General features: G+C 38.8%; 1 protein-coding gene across 3 annotated transcripts in view; it reads left to right on the top strand.

Annotated features, from left to right (window-relative positions):
- The first annotated feature begins 497 nt into the window (after positions 1 to 497).
- The window catches only part of PRIM2 (DNA primase subunit 2), a 324,570-nt gene continuing 305,415 nt past the window's right edge, over positions 498 to 19,652 (top strand). The window contains exons 1-5 of one of the 3 annotated variants that reach the window (XM_030928221.1): positions 498 to 613; positions 4,161 to 4,323; positions 6,191 to 6,294; positions 9,977 to 10,056; positions 11,686 to 11,806. In XM_030928221.1, coding sequence (XP_030784081.1) covers positions 4,170 to 4,323; positions 6,191 to 6,294; positions 9,977 to 10,056; positions 11,686 to 11,806 — 459 coding nt within the window. In that variant the 5' untranslated portion in view covers positions 498 to 613; positions 4,161 to 4,169. Of the gene's footprint in view, positions 614 to 3,331; positions 3,415 to 4,160; positions 4,324 to 6,190; positions 6,295 to 9,976; positions 10,057 to 11,685; positions 12,131 to 19,652 lie in introns of those variants that run through there. The other 2 variants (XM_030928220.1, XM_010387923.2) reach the window with 2 other exon arrangements.

Here is a 19,652-nt window from a genome sequence, read left to right as displayed (position 1 = left end):
TTTGAGACCAGCCTGGCCAATGTGGTGAAACCCCATCTCTACTAAAAATGCAAAAAATAGCTGGGCATGGTGGCGGGTGCCTGTAATCCCAGCTACTCGGGAGGCTGAGGTAGGAGAATTGCTTGAACCCAGGAGACGGAGGTTGCAGTAAGCCGAGTTCGCACTACTGCACTCCAGCCTAGGCGACAGAGCAAGACTTCGTCTCAAAAAACAAAATAAAACAAAAGAAAAAAACAAAAACAATTCAGTGTCATAAGTATTTGTTGAGGGCCCATGGAGTGCCAGGCACTGGGGTCACAGAAATGAACGAAACAATCGTCCCTATTTTTGAGATGCTATGATTCAGTGGAAGTAAAACTTATGTGTTTATGTATGTTTTCCTCCCCATGATTGTGAGGTCAATGTCTGTAATTTACAAGAATCTCAGTTGCCAGGGCTGAGCATTGCGTCAATCCATTTTTTTTTAGATGAAGTGAATACATGAAAGAGCTCACAGTGATTTACCGAACATGGCTGCTGAAATGTGTAACATTATTGTGCATTATTGCTACTGTGATATGCAGATTTATATTGCAATTGCCTCTGGATTCAGAAAAACACACTTCACAGTGAGGTAGTGACCAAAACTGTGGCATTTAGAAACAATAAAAATGCTGGAATAGCTCACCAACACAGGCTATTTTGTTCCTGGGGGCTTAAAATCGGTTTTTAATATGATGAAAAGGCAGCTATTATGTAACATAGGAAGATATTGGTATGTTAAGCATGAACATATATTTCCAGTTTTCTCTGAGTTGGTCATAAAATGACACTGGCGACTTCATCTCTTAATTGGGCAGATATTGTAGCAAGTACTTTGGGGATCACAAAGATGAACAAAAGCGCTCATCCAAAGAAAGCTTAAAACCTAGTGGTGCTGGAATTCTTGACCAGCCACATACGGTGATCTTGAATCTCTTGAAATAGTATAGATGCGTGTGTAGGTGCATTTTTCTGAGGAGAACTTTCATCACATTGTCCAGTGGTTCATGGACATAATTACATCCCTCTACTACAGAAGTTCTTAATCTTCCAAAAGATAAAGAACTTCTGTAGTAGAGGGCTATAATTATTTAAAGAACTACACCATATAGGAATGATAAACAGCTTCAGAGGTTTAAATGAGGAGCAAAACAGGTGGCAACACTGAGTAATTTCATTATAAAATCCTTGACAATTTTGCAGGAGAAAATTTATTTGCGCTAGTGATAAAAACATTTTTCATATTTAACGTTAGTTATTTTTTCTATGAGTTACCTGTTCTTCTTTTCCCATTTTTCTCTTTGTGTCTTAGGATTTTTTTCCTAATGAATTAACTGCTTTGTATCCTGATGGCATTAACCTTTTTGATGTTATACTTTTGGTAGACCTTTTCGCTAGTTTGATGAGTGCAAAATACTTTTGTGAATTTATTACATGCGTAATTTTGTATTTTTGTCAACTCTTTATATCTTTTTCCTTTGTAATTTATAATATTTAAATTTGTTTGAAATCCAGAGATAAGATATTCATGTAAATATTCTTATGGTCTGTGCTGCAGGGTTTTTCAGGCAATTTGTATGCTTTCAGGTGTCTTCCTCGGACCAGGTGAAGTATTTGTATTATGTATTTGATACACAGAGGAAGAAATGAGGTGAAGCTCTGCTGTCATACTACTGGAATTAGTATAGTGAGATCGTTAGCACAGTGGGGCCTGGAGAGTTTCTCTGGCTTTGAACATGGCTCTGACATTATGTGTCCTTTTGACTTCATTTAACTTCTCTGTTCTTCAGTTTCCGTATCTAGAAAATAGGTTTAATATAATAACCTTTGGGAGGCCGAGGCGGGCGAATCACGAGGTCAGGAGTTCGAGACCAGCTTGCGAACATGGTGAAACCCCGTCTTTACTAAAAATACAAAAATTAGCTGGGATTACAGATCCCAGCTTCTCGGGAGGCTGAGGCAGGAGAATTGCTTGAACCCGGGAGGCAGAGGTTGTAGTGAGCCGAGATCGCTCCACTGCACTCCAGGGTGGGCGACAGAACAAGACTCTGTCTCAGGTAGTGGTGGTGTGTCGGGAGGAGGGGAATAGCCTATCTTAAATGGTTATGAGAATAAAATGAGTTGATATGTAAACCACTTAGAACAGGTCCTGGTATAAAGTCAGTGCCAGCCACAGTTTAGTCCAGGCTGGGTAGATGCTTTGAAGCTTGATATTGTTTCAATGTACTTTGCATTTCTAAAAACATGAACATTTCAAAGCATTCAGTTGATCTCCTAACGACTACCTAAAAACATGAACATTTCAAAGCATTCAGTTGATCTCCTAACGACTACCTATACCGGAGCCTCATTCCAGCACATTTGTAAGCGAGGCACGCCTCCTAGAGGCCACGAGTGAAGTTAATTTCCAGTTCTCGAAAATCTTACAGACAGAACTGGTGTGGTGGCTCTGACGCGCTGCTTGAGTCTGCAGTAAGACATCTGGAAAGTAAGCGGCACGTCCGCGTCATCTCCAGTGCTTCCACTTCTACCACCCTATCTTCCCTCCGAGGTTGGGTTCTTCTAATTCCTGTACACTGCAGAGCGATTTCTGCGAATGTTCATTCTTTCATTCATTCTAGTTCATTCCACAGATAATTCAGCCGCGCGCTTACTCTGTACGAGGCATTGCCGGGGAGCGGGGAGCGAACTGAACGTGGAACTTGCCAGTAGGGGTTTGCCGCTCAATACGAAATTCAAACTATGTATTGTATGTAGCTAACGATGATCTTGTAACTTCTGTTTCCTCATCTGCCAAATGGGGGTAATACGACCGTATAGGACCTTATACGTCGTTGAAAGATTAAACGAGGGAAAAAAAGAGCCCCTAATAGTGAGCTAGGTGCAAAATGGATCCTAATGCCTAATGCCTTTTTCCCTCATTCCTCCCCAGATTGAAAGTGATGATTGAAAGCCCTGCGGGTTAAAGCGCCATATTCTCCTCAATGTACGGAATATTTGTTAGTGTCCCCAAACGAAGTTACATTGGTTCAATTTTCGGCGTGTGGGAGTTTTCGCCACTAGCATTCAGCACCCCAGTTTCAACCGTTAAAAGCTACCGACTCTACGTACGGGAAATTCATCTTAAAATTTGGAAAAAAGAAATCCTCAAAACATTGACATCCGAGCATTTTAAAGGTGCCAAAGTCGATGAAACGCCTTGAGCTCCCAGACGCGCTTCACTGAGCATGCCCAGAGCCCCAGGCGCAACCCCCTCCAACCAGCCAAGGGGAGGTGGGGGAGGGCGGGCCTTCTGTGCTAATCGCTTCCGCTTCCGGTTTCATATGAACGCTCCCGCCACCCGGGAGCAGTGGCTGTCAGCGTTTGTGTTTGCCCGAGTTTGAATTCTTGCAGGTAAGGGAAACTCCCGCGAATTTAGGACAGAGAGCAATCCTGTTGTTGAGGCTTGCAAGTCGAGAGAAAGGAGAGACGGATCACTTTGCAGGCAGAAGGAGCAGAAGGACAGACTTGGCGGGTTGAGAGTAGTGGGTATTGGCTGATTGGTTGGGGCAGACACTCAGGTACCAGGGAGGAGTTGGGGGCAGATAGGTTTGCTAGTGGAGTGGGCAGGGGTGTTGGGGATGGAACTTTTATAAGGCACTTGTGGATGGTCCCGAAAAGGAGTTCCGAAAGACAGTTGTTCTGTTTCCCAGAGTCCTAACAGAGGAAGTGAGTAACTGGCACCAGTCCATCAAGTAAGACCCTCATTTAGCCAGAACCTACAGCACTCTCCTCTAAGTTCAGGATTGCAGACCATGTAAAACCTTATATTAACTCTTGGGATCGTAAAGATCCAGGAGCAGTGACACACAGGCCTATAATGATCAGGCAACATCACCTGACTTTCATGCTGCTGAAAATTAGGATCACCACCTGTGTCTGCTCTAGCGCCTCTTCCACCCCCATTACAAAATTATTATAGGTGTATTGTAGAAAATCTGGAAAAGAAAGAAGGACGTCACCCAGGAATTGCCACTGCTAACATTTTGTGCATGCCTTCAAGTCCATTTTTTTTTTTCTGTTTGTGTAATTATTTTTTCGTGTTTTTTTTTCAACTTTATTTTCCATAATTTTATGCTTTTTATATGCTTTCTTCTAAGGTGACCAAGATGGAGTTTTCCAAAAGAAAGTGGAGGATGCCGAGGTTGGCAGGTGACCAGAGGAATGCTTCCTACCCTCATTGCCTTCAGTTTTACTTGCAGCCACCTTCTGAAAACATATCTTTAATAGAATTTGAAAACTTGGCTATTGATAGAGTTAAATGTAAGTACTATTTAAATTAGAATGTATATATTCTTGAGAAGCTTACTTACCCTTTGTGAGAATGAATGAAGGTAATTTATTTCCTTCATTCAGCAATCCATTCAACAAATATTTATTGAGATAATTCATTTCCTTCATTCAGCAATCCATTCAAGAAATATTTGTTGAGGGTTTGGTACTCATTCATTTATTTATTGTACGGTGCATATTATTGACTGCCATATGTTCTAGGTGTCAGGGATTTTGAGATGAATAATGTTATTTTTTGTTGAAGTTGTATTCTAGTACATGGAGACAGACATCCAAAATAATAGTCATAATTCAGTATTTTAACTGCTCTAGAAGTAAATGGTGGTGCTGTTGAAACAAAGTGGGAGTGACTGACTTAGTCTGATTAAATAAGCTTCTTAGAGAAGTTGAAATGTGATCTGGACCTTGAAGAATGAGTAGAAATTTTCCAGCAGAGAAGAAGTGAAGAGTTTTTCCAAGCTGACATAATGGCCTATACAAAGGCTTGGAGCATGAAAGAGAATTTCATATTTGAGGTAACAGTAACAAGTTCAGGAATTCAGGGTGGATGGAGGAGTATGGAGGGCAGTTTGTGCCATTCTAATGATATGATATCGGGGTGTAAGAAGGATGTGGCCATTGTCCTGGGGGCCTACTGAATCCTCAGTGTGTTGCTAGAGAAAAGAATGGGCTAGACATGAATTGAAACAGAAGCACTAGCGTTGTCTTCAGAGTTTATGTTCCAGGATATCCTTGTTGGGAAATCAGAATGAAAGGTGAGACACTGTTAATCATTCTTAGAGGAGCAGGGTAAGCACTGCTAATATAGAGAGGAGACACTCAGTGCCTGTGTGTTGAATGAAAGAATGAAGACAAGGGAGAAAAGGGTTTTAGAAAGCTTAGCAGTGTCAGATACTTCATAGGGATTAAGATGGTGATTGAAAAGTGTCCCTTGGGTTTGGCACTTGAGGTGAAATGATAAGGGCCTGAACTATGATAGTGACAATGGCAATGTTAGGAATGGAGAGAGTTAAGGGATACTGAGGAGGTAACATGGATAGGATTTGGTGACTAGATATGAGGAGTGAGGGAGCAGGTGTGGAGTGGCTGAAGTTCCTGCTTGGATGATCTCATGCATAGAAACTCTGCTGATGGAGATGGGCATGGCAGGAAGAAGAGTAGGAATGAGGGGAGGATAATTAATTTGGATATGCATACCTGTGGGACATGGAGTTTATGTTCATGAGACAATTAGAAGTTCTTCATTCTTGACTTCAAAAATGCCTCCAGAGAATAATTCATCTGAGGAAAGATTGATAAGATGCTTTAGGAACCTTTGAACAGTATGTAGCATCTGTTCGGGATGGTTCATTTGGCTGATTGGATGGTCCTTGTTCTTCACTGTTGTGCCCTGTCCTCGGCTTCATCACGAAAGGAAGGGATGCTTTTTTCCTGTTGAATCTATGCCAAGTGAATGACGCTTGCTGCCTAACAGGCAGCTCACAGATGAAGGATGCAAACAAGGAGTGCCTAGTTTTTTTCCCATACTGACATACTTTTCTGTTCCTCAGCAACAGCAGCTCAGTACAGGAATGATTATTCACCATCCATCCCTCTTCCCTGATTGAGAATCCCTGGTATTAGATTATGCTATGAGACATGGATATTTTCTGCACATAGATGGACATTATCATCTTACAAGCATATATAGTTTATATAATGTAGTTACAGGAAATAAACTGGCAATTACTTGTCATATTCTATAAACAAGTAATTATGGAATTGCCCTCCATAGATTTTGTCTTGGATTTAGTTTTAAAACATTATCTTGCATTTGTACCTTTTTTCTTTTTTTTAGTGTTAAAATCGGTTGAAAATCTTGGAGTGAGCTATGTGAAAGGAACTGAACAATACCAGAGTAAGTTGGAGAATGAGCTTCGAAAGCTCAAGTTTTCCTACAGAGTAAGTAAAAACGGAAAGAAAAGTTCCTTCAGTTTCTATATATGTATGTATCAAGTGTCACTTGTGGGAAAGGTATTATATTAGGCACTGGGCTTTTATAAAGACTAATGTCTTTATAAAATGATCTCTGCCTGGAGATTCTTCAGTTTATTAGGGGTCATGTGAAGTCAGATGATTATAATATGGCAGGGTTTCTCAACCTCAGGACTAACATCATTTTGGGTCTAATAATTCCTTGTTGCAGGGACTGTCCTGTGCATTGTAGGATGCTCAGTAGCATCTCTGGCTTCTACCCCTACATATTTCCAGACATTGCCAAATGTATCCTGTGCAATACAGGACGATGACTGTGATTATAGATGCATGCTCCAGGAACTCCAAAAACATATATAATTATGCAGCTCAGATTGGGGAGGTTTGGGATGGCTTTCCAGAAGAGGTAATAGTGGAGCTGCATGTTGACAGATGTGGTTAGATTTTCATATTGTGAAGATGACTGCCAACTGCAGATTGACAGGGTCATGTCTGTTAGGAGGGAAACCAGTTAGAAGCCTGGAAATGATGAGTCTGAATTAAATGAGAGAAGGGGACCGGTTGAAGAAGTATTAAGGTAGGATCAAAAGGTTTTAGTGACTGATTGTAGGGGGAATGGAGAGAGAAGAGTTATAAATGACACCCAGGTTTCTAGTTAGGACAATTAGTGGATGGTGGTAATATTTTGAGATGTGATATACAGGAGGAGAAGCAAGTCTTGGAAGATGTAGAGTTTAGTTCTTAACATGAATTTGAGGTGCCTGTGGAGATGTCTAGTGGACAATTGGATATACAGATCTGAATATACAGGAAGACATCTGGTGGGAGTATAGATTTAGCAGAAGGTTGGAATCACCAGGAGTAGGTAAGAGCACCCTAGGAAGATATTTGAGAGAGAAGAGATGATGGTGGAAATAAAGACATGAGGAATACCAGTATTGAAGGTAAAGTGGAATTGGAGGAGTTTGGGAAGGAGAATGGAAAGGAGCTTTCTTAGAAGTAGGAGATGAACCAGGATAGTAGTGTCATAGAAGCCAAGGAGGGCTAGAGTTTCAATAATAATGATCATGATATTAATAGTGATAATAGGGAATAACAACAGCAGATATTTATATTAATAGTATGTTTACTATATACCAGACCTTGTTCTAAGTGCATTACATGTATTAGTCCATGTATGTAATTCATACAGCAATCTTATGAGGTAGGTATTATTATCATCCCTCTTTTACAGATACAGCCTATTTATTCACAGACTGAATAATTTGCCCAAGCTCATAAGATGGTAAATGGTGGAGCCAAGATTTGAATCTGGGTATTTTGTTTCTGTGGTGGTGCTTTTAACCACAGTAGTTTCAGAAGCTTAAGATAGATCATGTAAGATGAATTGTACAGTGTCCATTGGATTTAGCAACTGGATGGGCCCTTGTAGGTAGGGGCAGAGACCAGAACAATGACAGTGGTTGGAGAAGGAAGGTGGAGAGGTAGATATAGAAGATGTACTCTTTTAAAATGTGTAGCTGAAAAGAGAAAAATAGGGCAGAATATAGAGGTTGTTTTAGGGAAAAGAGAAGATATACAAGCACACATTTGTACATATGTGACAGGAGATACTTAAACATGTTTATAAGCTGAGCAGAAGATCTAGAATAGAATGGGGAAGAGGGGAGCTTGAAGATAAAACTTTGAGAGAGCATTTGATAAGTCAGGGTCTTTAAGAGGCATAAGCAAATGGGTTGCGGGGTTTAGGTGCAGGAATTAGCTTTTCATATGGTTTGGCTGTATCCTCACCCAAATCTCATCTTGAATTGTAGTTCCCATAATCCCCACGTGTTGTGGGAGGGACCCGGTGGGAGGTAATTGAATCATGGGGGCAGTTACCCCCATGCTGCTGTTCTAGATAGTGAGTTCTCACAAGATCTGATGGTTTTATAAGGGACTTTTCCCCGTTTTGCTCAGCACTTCTCTTTACTGCCACCATGTGAAGAAGGACATGTTTGCTTCCCCCTCTGCCACGATTGTAAGTTTCCTGAGGTCTCCCCAGCCCTGGGGAACTGTGAGTCAGTTAAACCTCTTTCCTTTTATGGGTTTACCCAGTCTTGAGTACGTCTTTATTAGCAGCATGAGAATGGACTAATATAGCTTTACATGCCAGGAAGAGGAGATGCTTTGTAGAGATGGATGGAAGGCAACACACATGTGTATGCGGAAGCTTGGGACTGAAGGAGTCTGCCTGGTAGCCTTTATTTTCTGTAAAGTAGGTGAAGTCATCTGTTCAGAGAGAAGGGAAAGGTGCTGTAGTAGGGGTCTTGGGACAACTGGTGAAGACTGAAGATTTTCTGAGAGGTGAGGAAGATGATTTTTTGTCAAATCTCAATACTGCTGCTTACTCTGAACAAACTTTGTGACCCTGAACAAGTTACATAACTTCTTTGTGCCTCAGTTTCCTTATCTGTAAAATAAGATTATAGTAGTGCCTACCTCGTAGGTTTTTTTTTTTTTTTTAAAGGATTAAATGGGTTCATGCCTTAAAAATGTTTAGGGCACTTTTATGCCTGGTACCTAGTAAGTGCTCAAGACATGTTTGCGCTTATTATTTTGGATCTATTGGCAAGGATCTAGTTGAGATTATAGGCCATGAAATTATATTTTCCAAATTCCCATAGTTGTGTTTTTTCTCCAGAGGTTCTTAGCATTTTGAGAATAGGACTGCAGAGTGTAGTTGTAGATTAAGAATCTAGGTTTTGCCAAATGGTTGAAATTAAAGAAGCTGAGGTTGGTGTAAGAAGTTGTTGAAGTGGTGAGCACCCTGGATATAGGCTGGATAAGAAGAAAATTAAAAGAGAGGGGTTGGTGGGAAGAAAATAGTGGGGTCCAAACTCAAGAGGTTTTGTTGAGATTAGTTTGCTTCTCGGTTTCATGTGATTGATAGCTTAAGGTAAATGATAATTACCCTGAAAAACATATTAAGAAATGTTTTGACAATGAGAACACATGGCCACAGGGAGGGGAACACCCCACACCAGGGCCTGTCAGGGGGTTTGGGGCAAGGGGAGAGAGAGCATTAGGACAAATACCTAATGCATGCGGGGCTTAAAACCTAGATGATGGGTTGATAGGTGCAGCAAACCACCATAGCACGTGTATACCTATTGTAACAAACCTGCACGTTCTGCATGTGTATCCCAGAACTTAAAGTAAAAAGAGAAAAAAAAAAGAAGAAGAAATGTTTTGGGACTGGGTGTGGTGGCTCATGGCTGTAATTCTACTGCTTTGAGAGAGTAGAGTAGGAGGATTGCTTGAGACCAGGAGTTCGTAACCATCCTGGGCAACCTATTGAGACTCCATCTACACAAAAGATAAAAAATTAGCGGAGCATGGTGGTGTCGCTTGTAGTCCCAGCTCTTTGGGAGGTTGAGGCTGGAGGGTCACTTGAGCCCAGAGGGTCACTTGAGCCCAGGAGTTGGAAGTTACAGTGAGCTGTGATTGACTACTACCCTCCAGTCTGGGTGATAGAGCGAGACCCCATCTCTAAAAAAAGAAATGTTTTTGAAACTTACTTTACCATTGGCTCAGGCTAGCTTAATATTTCTTTATACCTCTTACCATTCTAATGCATTTACTTTATTCATGTGTCATTATTTTTAAGGAAAACTTAGAAGATGAATATGAACCGCGAAGAAGAGATCATATTTCTCATTTTATTTTGCGGCTTGCTTATTGCCAGTCGTGAGTATATGTTTATATTCTCACAGTCAAATCTGGTGTCATGGGTTATAAATTGGTGTGTGGTAAGTTGATATGTTGTACTGAACATAGGAAAACCCAGAATAACATCAGGAACCCGTTGATCATGGGGTTGAACACTGTTACAGTAAATTGGAGCAAATTGTTTACTTAAAAATACTGAAAAAAATTCTATCACAAAATTTTGCCTGATGAAACACTTTTTAAGTTTATGAGAGAGACTCTTCATTTGAGATTTTAAATTGGAAAGGATTTTATTGGGAGGAAGGACTTTTGATATTTTTCCTGCAAAAAAAAGATAATATTTATAAGAAACAATTAATGAAACCCACACTTGAATTTGATACAGGTTTTTGGAATTGGAGCTCTATGGACCAGTTAAATCTAAGATTTTTGTTTGGTAGTTGGTTTTTTTAAGTTAATAGTGCCACCCAGAGGTAGTCAAGTTAGTTGCTTTTTTTAAAACTGTTTTTCCCCACACATTAATTTTGGTCACATAATTTAGTTATGGCTGTCTTTTTTTTAATTAATAGGCTTATCAAGTGAGACTCTTGAATTGCTTACTATCCCAAGATAATAATTGGTAAATTACTTACCAATTTTGGTTCTAGAGTTTTTCTTCTGTAAAAAAGCATATGTAGTTTATGAAATTTATATAATAAATATGTTGCTGACAATCTGTGAAAACCTCCTAAAAATGTGAAATCATATTTTGCATCCAGCAGGGTAATTATTTTATTATATAACAGTAACGCCCCTTAGTATTTGCTTTATAAATGAACATTTTATTGCTTTTAAATATTGTGGTATACATGTGCATATTAAATTTTGTGAAATTATAAATTGTAAAACCATAAGCAAAGTTTCCTTTGCAAAGTTAATCTGATCAAAGTTGCCTTAAAAAATTGGTGTCTTTTATTTGGCATTTATAAAGACACCTCAAGCCAAAGGAGTGCCCCATTTCCCCATTTTCTTTTTTTTTTTTTTTTTCTCTTTCTCTTTTTTTTTTTGAGCTAGGGTCTCATGCCATTGCCTAGGCTGGAGTACAGTGGTGCCATCTTGGCTCACTGCAGCCTCAACCTCTGTGGGCTCAGGTGATCCTCCTCAGCCTCCTGAGAAGCTGGGACTATAGGCACATGCCACCATGCCTGGCTAAGTTTTTTGTAGATATGGGATTTTACCAAGTTACTCAGGCTGGTCTCAAACTTCTGGGCTCAGGTGATCTGCCCGCCTTGACCTCTCAAAATGCTGGGATTACAGGCATGAGCCACCATACCAGCCCCTATTTTCTAACATAAAATGAATATTTTGAAGTTACATTAAATGCATGAAGTATTTTATATTATTTAAAAATAATGCAGCTAGGCTCGAAGCATTCTGTATTTAATCCTTTTAATTTTTAACACCCCCTGTACCCTGTACCCAACACATGCCTAGAAGATTGTGATATGTGGTATTGATATTCTCCTTACCATGATAGAGGACTTGCATGTTTTTAACTGCTGTCCACTGGCATCTTGCTTATGTCTGAATATTGTTTTATAAACATTTCTTAGATTTAATAAGCACTGGATTTTTAGTTTGTACTCATGCTTTCTGTCTTCATTTCAGTGAAGAACTTAGACGCTGGTTCATTCAACAAGAAATGGATCTCCTTCGATTTAGATTCAGCATTTTACCCAAGGATAAAATTCAGGATTTCTTAAAGGATAGCCAATTGCAGTTTGAGGCTGTAAGTATATTTTTGTAGTTATTTCTAATTGTTCTCACCGTTCATTTTTCCCTTCTGTCTTAAGTGCTGGTACTAATGTGTGGTGTATTCTCTTTACATTCTCCAAGTACCTGTCTGAAACAGTAGCTAATAGCTTTGGATAGCAATATGTCTTTCCTTCTCTATGACTAGAAGGAAAGGGGCTCCTTAATAACAAAGTCTCACATTTAGTTCCTCTGTTAAATATGTGCTTTATTAAAGCACAAGAAGGTTTAGTTTATAAAGGTTCACCTTTAACCAAAATTTTGTTGGCCAAAAAATTTCGAAATTAATAATGTGTTAAACTAGACAAGTGATGGTTACTTATTTATAGTTGTGAAATTTAGAGGAGGTAATACTTTATTTAAAAGTCAATTGTCAGGCGGGGCATGGTACCTCACACCTTTAATCCCAGCACTTTGGGAGTCTGTGGTGGGCAGATCACTTGAGGTCAAAAGTTCGAGACCATCCTGGCCAACATGGTGAAACCCTCACTCTATAAAAAATACAAAAGTTAGCCAGGCATGGTGCTGCGTGCCCGTAATCCCAGTTAGTCAGGAGGCTAAGGCATGAAAATTGCTTGAACCCGGGAGGTGGAGGTTGTGATGGGCTGAGATCATGCCACTGCATTCCAGTCTGGACAACAGAGCAAGACTCCATCTCAAAAAAACAAAACAAACAAACAAAAAAAAAACCCAAAAAACAAAAAGTCAGTTGTGAGTAAAATCTGTCCGAATAGTTTTGCAGATAAATCCGAATAATTTACACATTGTAATTATATAAAAAAGAAGAGATCTTTGGGACTTATTTAACAGGGATAAGTATTGGAAGAATTTATGTCTTTTTTTTTTTTTTTTTGAGATGGAGCCTCACTCTGTCATCCAGGTTGGAAGGCAGTGGCGTGATCTCGGCTCACTGCAACCTCCACCTCCTGGGTTCAAACGATTCTCCTGCCTCAGCCTCCTGTGTAGCTGGGACTACAGGTGTGTGCCACCATGTCCGGCTAATTTTTGTATTTTTAGAGACGTAGTTTCGCCATGTTGGCTAGGCTGGTCTCAAACCCCTGACCTCAGGTGATATCCCCGCCTCGGTCTCCCAAAGTGCTGGGATTACAGGTGTGAGCCTCTCTGCCTGGCCTAGAATTTATGTCTTTTAGGTAGATATATGCCACAATGGGAATGTAGAAAAATTCTGTTTTGAAAGTTTTAGAGCAGTCAGATGGTAGTAGGACTGGCTGAGACTCTGTTTTGTTGTTGGAATGCATGGCTTGAAGCCAAATAAAGTAAAAAAGTAGAAGTTGCAATAGGTGAAAGACATTGTCCTGTCTGACAAGTAGAAGACATATCCACTGTAGCAAGGAACACTATGGAGTATATGAGTTAGGGAAAAGAGACTGTGAAGGGAAGTGAACAAACATTTTGTAGATGTTTAGTATTGAATATATGCTAGGGAGGCAGTTTCTATAGTTTCTTTCCTTTGCTTCATGAGGTTTCTAAGTCACATCTACCTTTGCATACACAGATGTTATGCATGGTACCGTCTGAACCAAAACCATTGCATCTTCCATTTTGTTTTTAACGTTTATCCTTGGTGAAGTCCATTATTGCAATTATCAATTACAGTTAATTTATCCATTCATATTAGAAATAGTTTATTTTTTGCTTTTGTTGAAATTACTGATTTTTAGTAGGTTATAGAGAGAAGTGTCCTTGAGAAGGTGTATTATTTATTCTAGAGCAGCTATCTCCAACCTTTTTGGCACCAGGGACTGGTTTCATGGAAGACAATTTTTCCACGGACTGAGATGGCAGGGCGGGGAGGGATGTGGATAGTTTTGGGATGAACTGTTCCGCCTCAGATCATCAGGCATTAGATTCTCATAAGGAATGCACATCTTAGATCCATCATATGTGCAGCTCATAGTAGGGTTCGCACTCCTATAAGAATCCAATGTCTCCACTAATCTGACAGGAAGTGGAGCTCAGGTGGTAATGCTTACTCACTGGTCACCTCCTGTGCAGCCTGGTCCTAGCGGGCCATGGACTGGTGCTGGTATTGCGGCCTGAGAGTTGGAGACCCCAGTTCTAGGGTGTCTCAACGCATTGTCACATATAGTTTTTTAAATAATAGATTTATTGAGCTACAATTCACAAATCTTGACATGCCCCCTTTTACAATGTATAATTCATTGGTTTTTAGTGTAATTACAGATTGTACAACTAACACCACTATGTAATTTTAGAACATTTTCATCATTTTTGGTATTTTTAGTAGAGACGGGGTTTCACTGGGTTAGCCAAGATGGTCTCCATCTCCTGACCTCATGATCTGCCCACCTCAGCCTCCCAAAGTGCTGGGATTACAGGCGTGAGCCACCGTGCCCTGCCTATTTATTATCTTTAATTCTGTCAGTTTTTGCTTCATTTATTTTGGGGCTCTCTTGTTAGGTGCATGTATGTTTATAATTGTTAAATCTTCTTGATGGGTTGACCCTTTTATCATCATGAAGTGTTCCTTTCTAGCAACCTTTTTTTGTTGTTGTTTTAAGGTCTGTTTTGTTTGATATTAGCATAGCCATTCCAGATCTTTTATGGTTGTTGTTTACATGATATGTCTTTTTCTCTTCTTTTTATTTTCATCCTTTACGTATGTTTGAATCTAAAGTGTGTTTGTTGTAGATATCATATAGTTGGATCATATTCTTTTATTTTTTATTCATTTTGGAAATCTCTGACTTTTGCATGGATTGTTTTATCCATTTATGTTTAATTACTGATAACTTAGGATTTCCATGTGCCATCTATGTGTTTCCTACGTCTTAAGGTTTTTTTGTTTCTCTGTTTCTCCATCACTGCCTTCTTTGTGTTAAATTGGTACTTTCTAGTGTACTATTTTAATTCTCTAGCTGTTTATTTTGCTATATTTTTTGAGTTATTTTCTTAGTGGTTTCCCTTAGAATTACAATTATATTTTATTTTAAAACAATCTAATTGGGATTAGCATTAAGTTAATTTCAATAGTGTACAAACTTTTGTTCCCATATGCTCTGTTCCCTACCCCCTGCCATTGTGCTAGTGTGGTCATACAAATTATTTCATAATATATTAACAGAGGTAAACTTTTTGTGTTCTAGATTGTATGAAAAATGTATTTATTAAACTGTCAAACTTGAGTGTAATTTGCCTTGGTATACAGGCAAATACCTGTATGTTGGGAATATTTCTCATTGACATTTTGGAGATATTGCTTGCTGAACCTTTTAGCTTCTAGAGTTGCTCTTGAGAAGCCTGATTTCATTTCGACTTCTTATTCTTTGCATGTAACTTTGTGTCCTTTGCCAATCCCACTCCCTTGTGTAGTGAACTTTCATGGTGATGTCTGCATCTTTTTTCACTTTTTTGGGATGGGAACTTGGTAGGCTCTTTTAATCTGAAGATTTGATTCTTCAGTTAGGAAATCTCTTTTTATTATTACTTTAATAATTTCTTTCTTCTATTTTCTATGTTATGTCTTTATAATCTCTTGTTTGTTGGAATTTATATCTTCTGAATTGGTACTCTTATTTTCTTTTCTGTCCTGACAGTCAATCTTTGTCTTTTTATTTTATTTTCTGGGAACTTTCACCAACTGGTTTCTCAATTTTCTGTTTATTTATTTTTCCCACCTGTGTTTAATTTTTTTCTGTTAAATTTACTTAAAAATTGACATATAAAATTGTATGTATTCACTGTGTAAAATATATTTCAAAGTATACATTGTGGAATGATTACATTTAGCTAATTAACAAGTGTATTACATCAACATAGTTATTTTTGTGGTGAGGATACTTAATATCCACTCTCAGCGTTTTTCAACAATACAATTTGTTGTCATTAACTATAGTCATCGTGTTGTACAATGGATCTCTTGAACTTAATACTCTTGTGATTATGCGTCCTTTGACAAACATCTCTCTAACCCCTTTTCCTCCCTAACCACCCCAGCTGCTGGTAATCACTATTTTACTCTCTATTTCTATGAGATCAACTTTTTTAGATTCCACATATGAATGAGATCTGACATATTTGTCTTTCTGTGCCTGGCTTTTTTTACTTAACGTAATATCCCTGTTTCATTCATGATGTTGAAGGTGGTAGGATTTTCATCTTTTTTATGACTGAATATTATTCCATTATGTATATATATTGCATTAAAAAAATCCATGTATCTATTGATGGACACTGAGGTTAATTCCATATCTTGGCTGTTGTGATTAGTGCTGCAGTAAATATGGGTGTGCAGATGTCTTCGGCATACTGATTTCATTTCCTTCAGATACATACCCAGTAATAGATTTTGCTGGAACATATGGTGGTTCTATTTTTAATTTTTTGAGGAACTTCCATATTGTTTTTCATTTCTACAAAAAATAAAAAATAGCAGGGTGTAGTGGTGCACACCTGTAATCCAGCTACTTGGGAGGCTGAAGTAGGATGATTACTTGAGCCCAGGTGTTGGAGGCTACAGTGTACTAAGATCTGTAGCCCACCCTGGGCTGCAGAGCAAGACCCTGTCTCTCAAAGAAATAAGAGGATAATAATGATTTCCACCTCACAGATTTGTGAGGTTTAAATGAGGTAGTGTGTATAGAGTGCTTAGTACTGTGCATGGCATATACGCTAGGTAGTAATATTATAGAGGATACAGAAACAACATATGCCTGTATTGTGAAGAAGTTTGGAGTCAATTAGCTTGATGTGTTTTTACTGCAATTAAAAAAAACTGATTTTGAGTCTTTTTGTTTTAGGAAACAGGAATTTATGGGACATGTGTGCAGTTTTAACAAGAGTGTTGATGTTTAAAATTACTCTAGTTGCTTCTAGTCTGTTTGCCATATTTTATTTATAAATTTATATCCTGTTTCATTTTGCTAGTCATTTGAGATGCATTATAATAAACCTGTTCATTAAAGTAAGATGCATAAATACGGATAAACTTGAAAGACTGGCTGAAGGGATGATTGATATCCATATTTGTACATCCCAGGTTGGTCTTATACAGCTTCTAAAGGGAGCAGTAACTTTGGCTTCCTGTGTGACTGTTTTAGTTTTTCTAGTTTAGTGATTTGCAGTCGGGGGATAGGATGGAGAGGTAGTCCTCCTAGTGATTTGCAGTCGGGGGATAGGATGGAGAGGTAGTCCTCCTAGGGTGTTTATCAGAATGTGGGTGGAGGTTAGTATAGAGTTTAGAAAACATTATGCATTACGTTTTTGAAATATAAACCATAGAATGTAAAACTTGATCAAGTATTTGTGGCTGATGGGGATTCATGGAAGATAGAGTAACAAAGTATTGCAGAGGGCTTGACAGAGTAACCATTCCCGTGATAGTCTGCAGTCACTTTCCAGGCAGAGACGTTTTCCCCTCTTTTTCATGGACTCTCCCATGGCATCTGATACTGGTAATGAAGGCACTTGAATTCAGGTGCTGTTGATTAGCTTGTCCCCAGGTCTCTGTAAGCTCTTCCCATTTCATTGTAGGCTTTCCCAACTTTTACCATTTTATTAATAGGAACATGTATACTTTGGTTAGAATATTTAGTTTGCATTTGAAAACTATTATACCTCATCAGGTATCAGTGATGCTTTTAGACTCATGGCAAAGCAAGGTCTGAGCAAAAGTTACTAGCATTTGTTGCATGTGGTGGTGTCTGATGTGTGACCTGCTGCCTAAGTCAGGTGCTGCTGCCTAAGTTGAGGTGGAAAGAAACAGAAGGGAGTGGGTAGCCACGGGGCCATCTTGGTTTGTCACAGAAGCTGGATTGTTGGCACACATGTACGAGTCATCCTGGACTTAAAATGCTTGTGTGCTGTGTTTGTGTGCATTTCTCTGTCTTTTCGGTTTCCTTAATGCTGCTGCAATTGCTTTTATGTTGATCTACTTCTGTAAAATAAATACATTTTTACCTTAGGAGGGGATGCAGTGTTATACCTAAGTTGTATTATGCGTCCTTCGATGAGAAATATGTACATAGAAAGGGATCATTAATTTCTGGTGTTCTATTACTGACTTGGGCAGTGCATTGATACTTTTTTAGTCTATACTGGGTTTCTGGTGGCTGGTAGATTCAGATTCCTTATGACATGGCATAGGAAGCCTTAATATGAAGTGTTCAAAAAGGAAACACTGATATTTTTCATTCTTTGACCTATATGTAAATAAATCGGATTTTAAATCTGAAATTTTTAATGAGTAAATATTGCTGTCCATGGGGACTATTTTGCATCTCCCATTGCTGAGTTGATTGACTTAACCTTGGTCACATTAAAGGTGAATGGGTAAGGTTAAACAGATTCTATTAATGTTTCTTCAGTTGGCCAGTTAGGGAAAGGTCAGGCTTTGGCAGCTGTCAGCCTTACAGACAAAGAGTTTCTGTGCTGTTGCAGTGTAGAGTCTGACAGCAGCTTATAATTTACTTGGATGCTTTTTAAAACCTTCTTAAGACAGTCAGGAAATATTTTTTATTGGCTTTGCAATACCAGTGGGTCTAATGGCAGGATGCTTTTCATTAGAGTACTACAGAATGGCAGGTACAGTGAAAATGAGCATTCTTTTTTTTTTTTTTGTTGTTGTTGTTGTTGTTGTTGTTGAGACGGAGTCTTGCTCTGTCGCCCAGGCTGGAGCGCAGTGGCCAGATCTCAGCTCACTGCAAGCTCCGCCTCCCGGGTTTACGCCATTCTCCTGCCTCAGCCTCCCGAGTAGCTGGGACTACAGGCGCCCGCCACCTCGCCCGGCTAGTTTTTTTTTGTTTTTGTTTTTTGTATTTTTTAGTAGATACGGGGTTTCACCATGTTAGCCAGGATGGTCTCGATCTCCTGACCTCGTGATCCGCCCGTCTCGGCCTCCCAAAGTGCTGGAATTACAGGCTTGAGCCACCGCGCCCGGCCGAAAATGAGCATTCTTAAATATGTGGAAGAATATTCTGTGTGTCACAAATGATGACTCTACTTCATATTAAAAAGACCTAGTGTTCAGTTGCCATTGATGTTCAGGGAAGTGAGGACTTTTAGGTGAAGGCAAGTGAAGTTGGTAACCTCATTGCCTGTTTCACTGAAAACAAGTAAACATAAAACTTCGAATTCCTTTTGTTTATTTAAAAGTAGTTTTTCTTATCCTGAGCCTAACATTTAAAATTTGTTTCTTATCCCTTTTAGTTTAAAGCCTTAATTTCTTTTATCTTAGAAATTATTTCATGTCATTCTTGGTTGGTGATTACTTTTCAGTGAGGATGAATTCAAGTTTAATTTGTCATTTGTTATTGAAAATGTCAGTTATGAATTTATTAGGAGCCTTTGGAGGCTTTTCTCCAGTTAACATTGGAACATTGAGTTTACATTGATTTAATAGTTTTAGGTGTATTAAATTTTAAAATACTTTTAGTATTCTGTTTTTATTTCTGAGATACAGCAAGTTGACCTTAAATTGTCATAGTTTTTTGATCATTTTTGGCCCTTACTGTATTGTTTTTATTGTTTATTGGTATCGTTTGGTTTGTCGTAGTTCGTTTTGAATGTGTATTCATTATCATGGCCTACTCCATTTCTATTATATAAAATATGAATATCCCATACATTGATATACATGACTGTCTTTATACCTACCCTCTTGGGTCTCAAGTTATTGTAAGCCTATTAATAAGTTGCAAAGCAATTTTCGTGTGATGCCTGCAAAATAGAGAGCTGTGTGTACCTTTTTATATCTTTTGACATAGAATAAACTACAGCCAATAAGGAGTCTGGTGGTACAGCTAAGACAGGACACACAGATGTAACAGCAGAACAGGCTAAAG

This window comes from Rhinopithecus roxellana, chromosome 4 (genome assembly GCF_007565055.1).
Source record: "Rhinopithecus roxellana isolate Shanxi Qingling chromosome 4, ASM756505v1, whole genome shotgun sequence".
Classification (NCBI taxonomy): Eukaryota; Metazoa; Chordata; class Mammalia; order Primates; family Cercopithecidae; genus Rhinopithecus; species Rhinopithecus roxellana.
This window is presented reverse-complemented; position numbering and strand designations above follow the sequence as displayed.